This window comes from Dendrobates tinctorius, unplaced genomic scaffold (assembly GCF_039654945.1).
Source record: "Dendrobates tinctorius isolate UK_male_01 unplaced genomic scaffold, ASM3965494v1 ptg000086l, whole genome shotgun sequence".
NCBI classification, from domain to species: Eukaryota; Metazoa; Chordata; class Amphibia; order Anura; family Dendrobatidae; genus Dendrobates; species Dendrobates tinctorius.
The window spans coordinates 33,213,959-33,228,549 of record NW_027361754.1 but is presented as its reverse complement, the minus strand read 5'-3'; the positions used below and the strand labels follow the sequence as shown (position 1 = coordinate 33,228,549).

The 14,591-nt window shown below is 40.6% G+C and overlaps 1 protein-coding gene across 1 annotated transcript in view; it reads left to right on the top strand.

Annotated features, from left to right (window-relative positions):
* The window catches only part of HTR3B (5-hydroxytryptamine receptor 3B), a 69,629-nt gene that overhangs the window by 42,002 nt on the left and 13,036 nt on the right, over positions 1-14,591 (top strand). Inside the window, exons 3-7 of the mRNA XM_073585675.1 lie at positions 3,880-4,079; positions 6,982-7,026; positions 8,083-8,192; positions 9,030-9,199; positions 10,520-10,677. Coding sequence (XP_073441776.1) covers positions 3,880-4,079; positions 6,982-7,026; positions 8,083-8,192; positions 9,030-9,199; positions 10,520-10,677 — 683 coding nt within the window. The remainder of the gene's footprint in view (positions 1-3,879; positions 4,080-6,981; positions 7,027-8,082; positions 8,193-9,029; positions 9,200-10,519; positions 10,678-14,591) is intronic.

Here is a 14,591-nt window from a genome sequence, read left to right as displayed (position 1 = left end):
AGTTGCAAACTACTACTACTACCTCCAATAATGTAAGTGTTGTGATATTACTCTCACTATATTTTATAAAAGTAACAATATGTAATAGAAATCTGAACAATTGCTGATAATTTCATAAACATCAAGAAAAAAAAATTATTTAGCTAATCTATAAATGATACTTATCATCACCTTGTGAAAATAATACAGGGCTACATGGCCCCAAAATAATGGGGGGCTACGTGGCCAGCTCTCCCTGTAGTAGGGGTCTGTCACAGATTACTTTAGATAGGACATTCCTTTCTCCCATGCCAGTCACTGTTTGACTTTGAGAAGAGGTTATGAAGCAGCTGCAGTGTATATTTTATAGTCGCCGGCTCTGGCAGCTGCAGAATATAAAACTACAGCTGCTGCAGTGGCTCTTATTTAGGAAAATTAAGGAGTTCCATCCCAGGGGAACATTAAGTCCCCCTCTACCGCTTTGGTATTCACCTTGAACGTAAACTTTACCCACTAGACCTCTATTAAAGGCAACAAGTCTCCTACATTGCACTGGTGAGGGGCAAGAAACCCTGACACAGCCTCCTGCAAATGGAGGCTTTATATCCTAAGTCATGAGAAAAGGCTCCTTAAAGGGTCGATATTGACTTCAAGGATTGCTACATCCAATAGTTGGTAGTGGACACCCTGTCCTCTGACTCACTAAAGAGCCTGTTTGCCTACACTATTCGCTTGGCCATATCTTTGGGCAATATGCCTGATGATGGCCGGTACATCTTGCATGTGATTTTCCCACGCTCGAGCCTTTCCACATTGCACATGTCATCATAAAAGATGTTGCGTACAAGGGCAGGGGCTCATTCCCACAGCGCATGCACACTGGTTGAACTGCACGTCATGTGAGCAAGTGACGTCATGTGTGCTGACACAGACAGTGGTGGAGTGTGGTAAAATCACATACATAATACATAGTATGTGAGCAGAAGGAATCGGGTGCCACATGACTCACAGCAAGAACAGTGGATCCGTGTTGATGTGTCACGTTGTGATGGTCTTCGGTAAGTAAGGGGGACTCAAACTGTCCCTGGAACTTGGACCCTAACTATCCCTGTCCCGGGGGTACTCTTGAAGGTAGAGAGGCTTGAGCCTCTGACCTTACTATGCTCCTATTAAACTCTGATCTGTTCCCTCCCCCACCCCATGAGGCATAGGACAGAAATGTAAGGTAAACAAGACACAAAGGTAAAACCGCTATCATACACAAGCACTAACCAACAATAAGGAGGAGGATAGGGACAGGGAGGAATAAACTAAATGGGAACAGTGACTATGAGATAAACACACACATACTGCAGCAAACCACAGAACACTACTACAACAACTCTACTCCAACCACTTAGCTTTAGCACACAGCACAGGAAGACAAATCTTTCATCAGCAGGGACAAGAAGGTCTGGCCAGTTTATATAGGAAGAGGTACGGTAATGACCAGATCAGAAGCAGCTGAAATCATGTTTCTGACCAGTATAGAAAGGGTCGTTCACCTCTTCAGCACCAGAAGAAACTAAATCCATTTAATATGGGACACAAATCGCACCATTTTTAAAGAAGACCTGCGACGTTACCCGATATGACCATTTAATAACTCCAGGTCTTCCAGGGGGACATGACACCCTCATGAAAGAATGTGATTATTATGTGTTTGCAATATCCAAATTACAAGATTAAAAAAATTTAGTCCTGGACAACCCCTTTAACTTTCTAGAACTACACTCTTCCACATTGAAATGGTATCGCTAATGGCTCAGATGAGTGCTATCCATGGGTTTGACAGCTCACATTTGTACCCTTGTTATTCTATGGGGCTGTGCACGTGTGATTTTTTCCTTGGATTGAGTGGTCCAACAAAAAAAATTGCATGATGCACAACTTGTCTTCCAGAATTGGATGATAATTGCCCATTCAAGTCAATGCGTGTGTGAAAAAAATTGGACCGCACTCGGATTATATTCGAGTGCGGTCCGAATTTCACAGACTGACAGAATGAGAAGGTAGAGAAACTTTATTTTCTTTTTTCTCTCCACCTCTAAGAAAATATGATCTCACTCTGACTAACCTCTGATCAGACTGTGATTGGCATAATCAGACTGATTTTCTTGGAAGTAAAGACAACCGTCATCTGCACATGCCACAAGAAGGAAAAGTCATGGAATGATGAAAATCACAAGATGGAGATGTTACTGATTTGCCAATGATGGAAAAATGGAAACAAAATGGTCAAAACTCTTGGTTTATTCTGGCGTATGAGCACCATGTGCAGAAATCCCCACATTTACAGCCACGGTTGCTGTCAGTGAGGTTATTATATCATCTGAGGAAGGTTCTCCATGCTGAATGCTCTTGGGCAAATCATCAAGATCCACTGCTGGCTGTTCCCTGTGCAAGTGCCAAGTAGAAAATGCTGCAAGACATGGTAGCACGTTTTGGCCAAGCAAGCTGCTCAAAGTAGCACGAGTAACATGAGTCTTAGGCTACTTTCACACTTGCTTTTTTTTGCAGCGCGTTTTTCCCGCAAAAAAATGCATGTAAAAAACGCATACAAGCGCATACAAATGCTGCGTTTTTTTCAAGCATTTTTATGCTCATGCATGAAAAAAACGCAGCGTTTTTATGCGTTTGTATGCGTTTTTAGTGCGTTTTTACCGCGTTTGCGTTTTTTCCAACATTAGTTGGCCCCTCACACTAACCCAAACCATGACTTTACTAACCCTAACCCTAACCCTTAACCAAACCATACCCTAACCCTTAACCAAACCATACCCTAACCCTTAACCAAACCTTACCCTAACCCTAACCCTTAACCAAACCATACTAACCCTAACCCTAACCCTAAACCCTAACTAACCCTAAACCCTAACCCTAAACCCCCTTAACTAACCCTAACTCTAAAAAAACGCATGCGCAAAAAAACGCATACATGAGCATGCCAATGCGCACATATGCGCACCCATAGACTTATAATGGGTGTCTTGCTGTAAAAAAACGCATTGCGTGCGCATGCGTTTTTTTGAGGCAAGTCGGACGCCCAAAAAATGCAACAGGATGCATTTTGTGCGCCCGAGCGCACACCACAAAAAAACGCATGCGCGCAAAAACGCATACAAACGCATGTGTATGCGCACATAAGCGCATCCCATGCAAAAGATAGGAAAAAAAATGCATGCATTTTTTAGCGCTAAAATACAGCGCAAAAAACGCAAGTGTGAAACCAGCCTTATTGTGTTGAAAAATGGCTCCTGGGACACTTTGGAGAAATAGCTGCAACACTGCTTTCATGACCAAATTAATGTAACACCGAGCTTAGAGAACTGGAATGAAAACTATAGGGGTGTAGCCACTGTACATTATACCACCCCACATCATAATACTAGGGGTAGGTGCGAGGAACCCTTTTGAAGGGCTACTCATACTCAGGTGGCCTACAGACCAATATCCTGCTATCATTACATCCAAAATAAAAGCCGGACTGGTCGCTGAATAGGACAGACCTCCATTCCAGCCTCCATTGCCATCTTGCTCTGAGCCATGAACGGTGAAGTGAGGTCATTGGAACACCTTCATGAAGGAACTTCACACCGGTCCAGCGCCCGGTATTATGGTGTTGGTGACCTTGGACCCTTCCAGTCTTCATTTAAAGTGCAGTAACAGCTTGGCGTTACATTTATTTGGTGTGGGGATTTTTGTTTTCATTTTCTCATCCTTTGCAGATCAGTAACATCTCCATCCTGCGATTTCCATAACTCCACGACGTTTCCTTCTTGGTGTTGCAGTTTCAGTGTTGAGGAATATATCTAGAAATCCCTATACAATGACTCCATCTATTATCCATCCTTGTGTAATACAAATACTACTATTCTTTTTTTCCAGCAGCCGCACTGCAGACATTTGCCATCAATGTTCCACAAATAAAAAATTCTAGCTTACTTCATCTGACAACGAACCTTCTGATCAACTACAGTAAAAGTGTCAGACCCGTGAAGAACTGGAGCCAAGCCACCATGGTGTACATTGACCTCTTTGTCCACGCTGTGCTGGATGTTGTAAGTCAAATTTATATTTTTTTAATATGATTATTACAATTAAGCATCCATAAAAAGTTGATATAAAGGAAATAAATACTTGTATGCTAAGGGATCTAAAAATTCAAAATGTGCCGATCAAGTGATGTAATACATGGATGGACTGGGTCCTGGGCGACTCATCAGTCTGGATTATAGAGGAAGGTCTCATGCAGGATAACCCCCGGTATGACATCCGGATTCCCTACTAGTATGGATGAGGCAACATTCTAAACCACTGTGTAGTCTTATGGTATGTGCACATGGTGTTTTTAAGACAGACTCACCAAGATTTCCCTAGACAAAGCTGCTTTACGACTTTAGGAAAGAACTGGCGGTCTTTTTCCTGGAGCGGCTTCCCTGCCAGTTTTGTCGTTTTTGCTGCATCTTTTTTTTTCTATGGTTTAAACTATAACTAGCGGAAGCTGACGAAGAATGAACATAACTTCTCCGAAAAGTCTTTTTCTAACTGGATTAGAATGGTTTAAAAAATTTCTGATTCTTATAATATGCCAATAAAATTGTTAGCATTTCTTAAGTATTAAAATCTATCAATTTTTAATGACTGTCCTAATACGCAGAATAAAAATCACTGCATAGTAAATGTCTTAAAAACTAAACTAGAGCAATGGCTTTGCACTTTTTATACATTCTACCCTGTAAAGAATTTTTTTTCCTTTTTAGAATGTCATACGGCAAATAAAATTACGGTAACATTTATTAGCCTGCAAAAAAAAGCTCCAAAATAAAAAAAGTTCTAACGTCTGGAAGATAGAGATCGGAAAATTGAAAAATAGCTAGGAAAGGCTCTTTAATTTTACAAGTGAAACTTTGTAACTCTCATAGAGCAGCTGGACCCCATTTAACTGGATCATTCTAAAGACGCGAACAATAAAAAAAATGGCGCCATTAATATCCTAAGGAGAACATGTAGTCACAGGTAGAAAACAAGTATGAAGATCTGTTGTCTGCACCCCTGAATAACATCGTTCTCCTGATTAATGACTCAGCAACTAATTAAAATAGTGCGAGGAGCCGGCGATTTGTTTAATGTGTCATCTGAAGGTGACATCCCACTTAATCAAAGATAAACCGCAAACAACTACACAGAAAACAAGTAATCAATTTAGGAGCACAAGTTTCCAAGAAATCCACTTCTGACAAAGTTCTTTAGCCGCTGTTTTATGTCTCCAGCATGAGTTTATTTATTATTATTATTATTATTATTATTATTTTTATTGTTGTTTTTCAACTAATATTATTATTGGAATTTAATGTTTTTATTCTATTAATAGTAGTAATTTTGGTATTTTACGACATTTACATACTAATGCTTTGAGTTGGTCAATACAAGCATTTTCTCATAGTAACTGGTTACAATTTCAAACATGGATCGCTGCTCCCAATACGTGGCGCTAGTGTTCTTTTTCACTTCTCTGCATATTTAATTTCCCAGATCAGCATGCATGGCTTAAGAGTCTCCTCACTCTGACATGCCAGGTTTGACTTGTCACTCGCCACAAGGAGAAACGTTACCCCTTAGATTTCAACCTAGCCAAATCAGATCTCACACTTTGCTCTGATGAGGGGCAACAACCCAAAACACGTGTCTGCAAATTGAGAGTCTGGTTTGGTTTTTATCCTAAGTCATATTGCAAGACCCGCTAAAGAGTCAAAAGTAACTTTTAGAATTTCTGCTTCCAATAGCTGGCGCTAGAGTTCTAGTCCTCTTAACCTCTGAAGAGGCAAATTGGTTATTTAATTACCCAGATGAGCATGCATGGCTTATAAGTCTCTTTGGTCTGACATGCCAGGCTTCATTTGTCACTCTCCACAAGGAGAAATGTTACCCCTTAAGCCCCAAAAATGTAACTAAATTCTTAACTTGTTGTCAACACTGATCATCCAGACATATATCTGTAAATGTATTTGTCATCATTTTATCAAATATTTCTGTATTACTGGATAATATAATACTGTTGTCATAAAATTAATTATTCCCCATAGTTCCCAAATTAACTTCCCAGCTCTTGCAAAGGTTCATTTAGGCCTGGGTAATCTTTTATCTTCTTGGACCCCACCAATCAGGAGATTTTGGGTCCCATTTCCCTTTTCCCAAAATGGCTTGAGAGTAGATTAAGTCAAATTATGGCCATTGTACTCACTTAGGGCTTGTTCACATGTTGCATTTTTGCCATGTTTTTTTCCGCATATTTTTGCAGTAACGGCAAAATGAATTAGTAGGCTACTTGGCATCCTAGAAAATTAGCCCTAAGATATGTGCAGCTAAATACCCCTTGAAGGACATGGACTGATGGTGATGACCATCACTGCAGAGCTGCAGAATAGGTTGGCTCAAATGAGACTGCGATGAGAAGAGCCATGCAATGTTAAACCAGCTCCTTCTTCTGCGTCCTTTCTTGGCTGGCTTGGGATCACTGACTCCTATTCTCCCTCCTATTAGATAATTATATAGTATATAATACTCCCTTTAGTTTTGGACTAGATGAGGGGAGCAGAGACCAGATTTTTTGCTGCCGAGTGCAACTTGATAAATAGACTCAAGTTCTGGTATATAGTAACAGCCCAAACTGTGCCATATATGTTATGTTTCTACTGCATAGATGGTACTTGAATAATCTCTGGAGGTCTACGTGCTCGGACCCCCACTGGTTCCAACAAAAGTCTCCTGTGCAACTGGAGCTGTTGTGAGCATGTGTGACCACCACTCTTATTAACAGGAAAGGAGCAGTGGTCGCACATGCTCACTACTGCCCCATCCCAGCACCAAGTCCCCCAGCGATTACACATTTAGTTTCCTTTTATCCTTGGATACTAATCCACAATGCTCAGTACTTAAGAAGGTGAGATTTTTATCTTGCAGGATGGGCAAAATCAGAAGCTGACGACGAGCATATGGTACCGACAGGTATGTAGACGACATTCTCATCTGTTAAATGGATCAATTGAAGGGTTTGGCTTCTGTAACTCTTAGAAATCAGAAGTGATTGTCAGGGAAGTCATGTAGGGGCAGATATTTTCCCTCCTATGACGTAGACTTACCATTCAGCTGCTATGAAGGTAGCATTTACATACTGGCTCTTTATAATGGCACATAGAAGGGTTGTACTGAATGGAAGTCTCTCTTTTTTACCTCAATTATCGTTAAAAGGGTTGTCTGGTCTTTAATTATTGATGGTCCATCATTAGGATAGGTAATCAGTGCCAGATTGGTGGGGGTACAACACCCGGCACCTCCACTGATCAGCTGTTCTCATTGCTGACCAGATGTGATCAGTTTGGAACAGCACAGCTCCATCAACTGCACAGTAGCCATGACTGAACACTGCACATCCCCTTTTTCGAATGATCCACTGGCACAGAAAACAGCTGATCAGTGGGGGTTCCTGTGCGATCTTGTATTGATGAGCTTTCCTAAGTATTAGCTATCAATATTAAAGGACTGGACAACCTCTTTAATAATACCTGCACAAAGGTAGCCTCTTTAAATGATTGCTGCAGTTTCAGGCAATTGGTGATAAATAAATATTCTGAAAATTATTTTGCTTAAAAATGATGTTGTCTTATCCCTGATAAACCATCCCTAAGTGCCAGCCACTACATGTATCCTTCATGTTTAACTGCCTGTTGTCAAGTGTGATTTGTCTATAGCTGCAGAGATGTTGAGAAAGTGGGGATGGGTCTTTGCACCTTTATAAGAAGTTTGAGTGGGTCACTTTATCTTTTTACTCCTCCTTTGTTTTATTACATAAAGGTAAAACAGAGATTAAGGCTTTCAGCTCCTGGCAATTAAGTCAGTAGACATTGACAGGTGCAGTGCAATCTGGGAATAAGGGAAAGGAAGCTCTAGCACCTATAGTACTGGTAGAATTTTTATTTTTAAAGCTTTAAAAATACTTTCGTAAATGTGTAGACAGGCACAACAATGAACTCTATTTTTCCAATTTATTTTTCTTTATTCTAGATGTGGAAAGATGACTTTCTAGCCTGGAATTCAAGTCAGTTTGATGGAATTGGAGAAATTTCCCTACCACTCAACGCTATTTGGGTTCCAGACATTGTTATCAATGAATTGTATGTTCCAGTTATTACCACATCACAGTGCTTCTCCACTACACTGTGTTTAGACCATTGCACCCAGTATATGAATAACCGTTAGTGATGAGCAAATCTTCTGAAATTCAACAGCTTGGCCAAATTTGTCTTAAAAAGTAGATTTACAGATAATTGATTTACCGCAAATCCAAAGTACCCCAAAGCCTCCAATTGCCCTGAAAAGACACATGTATGAATAACATTTGTATTATTCTGTTTTACACACACACTAATCTCTTTCACTGCTATGCTGTCACGCACTTTCAGTATAGTTTCTTCATTCCCCGGCGGCTTATCTAAGGGAGAGCCACTCGAACGGCAGTCCAAAATTGGACATGAGCAAGCAATATCTTTCCCTACCATGATTTGGTTGGCGCCAACATACACATTAGACCGTCGGCCGAACTCGTCGAGATTAGTAGGTTTAGCCGACATTAGTCTAATGTGTATGGGACCATAAGTTGCTTGCTGTGTCATCCTCTCCCTATTAAGATCCATCATAAAATAGCTGCTCCATTTCCTGCTTTTGGTTTTATACAGGCTACAATAGTCCCCTCTTTTAAGCAATTTTTACAAAGCGAAATACATATTGTTCATATTTACTGCCTTTAGTGGATTCCTAATGATTCAACATGAATTCGATTAGTTTAGAATCGATTTGCTGATTCTTAATAATTGTGGATAATGCAGTAAGTGCATGGTAGTTATAATCTGCTCCATATAAAAATGCTATTTTGATCCATGAGATTATTTTTATGCCCTTTTTAATTGTTATAAAGTACATCAGGATAACAAAGTTGATTTTTTGCCCTATAGTGTAGAAGATGGGAAGTCACCAGATTTGCCCTATGTGTATGTGAGCTCTTCGGGAACCATCAGGAATTACAAGCCCATGCAGGTTGTGTCGGCATGCAGTCTGGAGACATATGCTTTCCCCTTCGATATACAGAACTGCAGCCTGACCTTCACCAGCTGTTTACATACAGGTAATGGATGTAGCACGATAAGAACCATGCATGATTCAGGAGGCTAAAATTATATAGAGAAACACCATAGCCTCAAAATGTGTTTTCTTTTTCCAAGACGCAATAAAAGCTTCAACATCTTCTTCAGCTCATTGTGGACAACTCCTTTATCTGATCTGCTTGATAATTTCTGCCAATTGATATCCATCCATTTTTTGGGTGAGATATTTCGATCAACCCAATCTCTACTTCCATTGCCTTGAAAAGATGTGTATAACATTATTCTCTTTTCCACACACACTAATCTTTTTCACTGTTATGCTGTCACACACTATCTGTACAGTGTCTTTGGTATTTTATGACTTTCTAACCCTATCTCTGGTTAAGCTATGATCTGTGACATCCTCTCATTATAAGGATTCACCATATAAATGGCTGCTGCATTCCCTACCTCAGCTTTTATAGAGGCTACGATAATCCCACCTGATTGCTTGAGCTAGAAAGTGTGATATGATAGCTACAAAGTGTTATGAGGAAACACACCTGATATCATGTGAGCCTTCTCTGGTTGTTGCATTCTTCAGCAGTGTGAAAAATATTGGTTACCATTTAACGCAATTCATGCAAAGTGAAACTCAAATTGTTAGAGCAATTCCTAAAAATTTGATGCAAACTAGATTTGCAACAAATCCATTCATTCCATCTGTAGACAGCTGTTTTGGGGTCTTTGCCCTTGTATGTGTAAAGCAGAGGACTGGTTAGCTGGGGTACAGATACAGTTGTGTTCAAAAGTTTACATACCCCGGCAGAATTTTTGCTTTCTTGGTCTTTTTTCAGAGAATATGAATGATAGCACCAAAACTTTTTCTCCACTCATGGTTAGTGGTTGGGTGAAGCCATATACTGTCAAACTACTGTGTTTTCTCTTTTTAAATCATAATGACAACCCAAAACATCCAAATGACCCTGATCAAAAGTTTACCTACCCCATTTCTTAATACCGTGTATTATCCCCCTCTAGCATCAATGACAGCTTGAAGTCTTTTGTGGTAGTTGCCGGGGTATTTAAACTTTTGAACACAACTGTACTTGATTTGGGTTAAGGAGAGTAATGTTTATTCTTATTGGGACCGCCTGCAGGCATAGGCAGTCTTATAGGCCAGGTAATGATCCCTGGAGTAAAAAAAAAAAGTATATTCCATAACCAGGGCATTGGATTTTATTACAGCAAAATCCCCAAATATTTTTGAAGAAAACTGACCAAATTTGCACCAACCAAATTTTCTATTTTATATACTGTAGTATGAACCTGTACAACATGTCAGTTTTCTCTTATTTTAGTCAATGATCTCAATCTTTCTATCTGGAGGAGCTATGAGGAAATCAGCAATGACAAGAGCATATTCCTAAATGATGGGGAGTGGGAACTCCTGTCTGTTCCCTCCAACTATGAGATCTTACATACCCATGGTGGAAGCTTCGCTCAGGTCCAGTTTAATGTATGTCAAAGTTTTTCATCTTTAAGTCATCTTAATCATCTATTTTTTTAAAGAAATATAATATAAAAACTAAGATAAAAAAATCCTCATGCTTAAAGGGGACCTGTCCACAGATTTCACAATACAAGCTGCATACATTATTAAATAGATTTCTTAGACCTGATGAAACTGATGAACGTAGTTTGAAAATCCATGTCAGAATGGCTGTATAATCCTTTTTCAATGTCTAGCAAGTTAATGAAACATCATATATGTGTTCAAGCTCCGCCCACCCAGCAGCAAGGAGGGGCTTGTCAATCAGGCTGGATGGGAGGAGATTGAGTTTAGCTCATAAATACATTGGACTTTTGAGTTCTTTCACTCTCGCTGGACTCAAAGTCTCAAAAAAGAGAGTACAACAATTTTGATATAGATTTTCATAGTAAGTACACCAGCCATTTCAGGACTAAGAGATCTATCTAACAATGTATGCAGTTGGCAATGTGAAATCTGCTGACAGATCCATTTATAAATGATAATATTCTCGAATGATGCTGAAATTAAACTAAAAAGTAACACTATGAAAATTACTATGGCATTACCATTAACCAGCCCCAATAGCTAGTATGCAAATAGGCCAGCCCCTATGGCTTCTATGGAGTCCATGGATCTCCATCTCTGTTTTTATTTGTGACTGTGTTCATCTAGTTTGTCTCGCATCCCAAAGCCTATCTCAGGTTTCTCCCATGGCTCAATGTCCATCTCCAGGACCTTGCTCACTGAACCCTCCAGGAACACAGTCTTTCCCACTGACCCAGGTCAGTACCACACGAACACCAGTCCATTGCCTGTACTGGCCACACAAGTCCTCAGATACCTCTTCTCCTCAGAGGCACCCTATAGCAATCACCAGTCTCTTTTTCACTGATCCTGGTCAGTAAAACACGTTTTTCACGACCGTCACATGCTGGCCGCGCAGGTTCTCGGACCCCGCTACAGCAGAGGTATCCTAGTAAACACCAGTCTCTTTTTCCTGAGGAAACGGCCGGACTGGGCTCACCGATTCGGACAGTGCCTTACTCACTAGGCCGCCCCATGGTTCCAGAACCACAGCCGGGCAGTGGCTTCCCCAATCGTCAGCCTTCCTGGCTCAGCGTTGCCAGCACTGCAACATACGCTTTTTGGAAACTGTTGCCCTTAGCAGCCGTCCTTGCAGTCCTCTCCCGTTGCTCCCAGCAACAAGGCTACAATATTGCCCATTGTTTTCTCCACCAAATGTGAGGTAGTGCTGTCATTTACTTGGGGAATTCTCGCTTGGCAGCGAACAAAAACACATCCGGCACGGGTTTTCCATCAAACATAACAGTCCATGCGGTTTATTATGCAGCATAAACCGATAGAAGCAATCAACAAAACTTCACATAAACAGCAGAGCGTCCATTATAGCTTCCCTCAGTAAACTCAGTGTTCACACAGGTTGCTCAATGTCCAGCATACAGGCTCTCTTAGCCTCATTTATCTCACCCACGTCAGGGTCTCCACATGGTCCCGTCACTCATGCTGCAGACGTCCATATCCCTCCAGGGAACTTTCAGGCTCTGGCAGCCATTACACACAGCCACACACCGGCTGTTAGCCAGGAGACAATCCTGCGCACGGGACCTTCCGCTCTGGACCAACCAGGTCCCTGCATTCACCACATGTGACCTACCCTGGCCACATTATATGGTCTATAGCCACGCCCACCTGGTCAAGTGACTATGACCTCATCACAGGTCCTTCACACACTCACATAGCCTTTTACTTCAGGCGTTTTCAGACCCACCCCTGGGTGGGTTTGTAGGTAACCAGACCTGCCCATCTCTCTAGTTACCTGGAGACTTCTCCCTTACACTTTGAAACAACACCTCAGCAATATCATTGCTGATCAATACGCATACCTTAGTCTCCATCTCAAGGCCACCCACCTTGAGAAACATAATCATCCTTCAGGATTCTGCCACTCATCCGTTCTCTTGGGACATCCACACAGCACCCCCTAGTGGACACAGTGGTTACTACACCACACTATCTATCTAAATAAAAAAAGGCTTGATAAAGACGGGTCACCGTTGAAACGTTGCCACCTGAGGATCAGTAAAGTATCCACTTTTTTCACATTTAATTTGGAGTGCTGCCTATTTTTTTATTTTATCTATCTATCTATCTATCTATCTATCTATCTATCGATCTATGTATCGATCTATCTATTATCTATCAATCTATCATATTCACATTTTCAGAGAAGAAGAGGACAGAAACTCTAAGGCTGTGTTCACACGTTGCGTTTTTTCGTGTTTTTACCAAATAAAACGCTTAAAAAACGCTTAAAAGAAGCTTCCCATTCATTTTAATGAATTCCGCAATTTCTGTGCATATTGGTGCGAAAAAAAATGCAGCATGCTCATTAATTTCGCGGAAAATTCCACATTTCTTGCTATTTTCTATGTGTCTGGGGACGCGTGGAAAAAAACGCATAAAAAATGCTCGTTTTTTGTGCAAAAACCGCGCAGAAAACGCATGGAAAAAATGCGCGTTTTCTGGGAAAGAGTCCTGTTTTCATGCAGAAATTTTCTGCATACGTGTGCACATAGCCTTAGATTTTGATGAGAATTTGATGAGTGTCATCAGTTTTTCATGTATGTGGACAAAACAAAAGTTTCTCCACCTTCTTTTTGACAGTTCATGAAAATTAGACTACGCTTGCATGTCATCAAACTTGCATTGCCGATTTTGATTCATTCAACCCTCGGATCAAAATCGAACAAGTCTCCATTTTATTAAACCGACCACTCCATCCGAGAAAAATATAGGACATGTGAATAGCCCTATAGATGAGCACAGCTACAAGTGGTATATGTGAAAACCATGGATAGCACTAGTACGAGAAAAACTGACATCTGAATGAGCCCTTAGGATAAGGAGCCAATCTAGACACTCCATTTTGAGATACATGTTTCGGGGTATTTGCCCCTCAGTAGTGCAAAGTAGGATAACTTATTTGGCGACATGAATGGCTTCTGAGAGGGGGTATCAGGGGTAAGGTTTCAACATGTGGAGAGTGCCAAGTCAATGCAAGGAGACTTATAAGCCACGCAATACTTGAAGAGCATGGTATATAAGTCTACTTATGCTGACTTAGTGCTGTCCACATATAGAAATGTCACCCCTATTCCTTTTGATAGTATGAATAGATGAATTACATATGTTTTTGGTAAATGTATCTAAATGACAGAGAGTAAAAGGATTTGCACTAGACGGGAAACTCCTACTCTTGGTAATCCAAGCACTTCACGATCCATAGACTGTATTAACCATGAAAACAAATAGAGGCCATTATTATCTACTTTCTGTAGGACCAGAATTGGTGGTTCAGCTCTGAATTACAAATAGATGTCGTCTTTCTCTAAGCAGAAATTCTACAGCTCGTTAATTTGCATATGAGCCATATAGCCTCATTACTGCAAAACAGGCTAGCAAGTGTTGTATGGAGTCCGCAGCTGCACATCAAGTAATGCAAGAATCAGCTATTAGGCCACACACCATTACCTATCAGAGGGATTGCACGGAAATACGTGGCTTCATGGAGGAGTGGGAAGCCTGGGAGATAGAGATGCCAGACCATACTGTACGTATTCTTCTAGCAGAAGCATTTTATCTTTCTCTAAATGGCAATGTTAAGTCTTGTTCACATTGCAAAAATGAAAATTGAGGGGTTAAAACCTCAATTTCATTTTTCCCTTTCCTTCCTCTAAGAGCCATAACTTCTGAATTTTTCCATTGCCATGAGGGTTTGTTTTTTCCTCCTGTTCTTCCAAGAGTCATATTTTTTTAATTTTTCCATCAAGATTAACTTTTATTCCATCAAGGCTTGTTTTTCACTGGAAAAAGTTGTT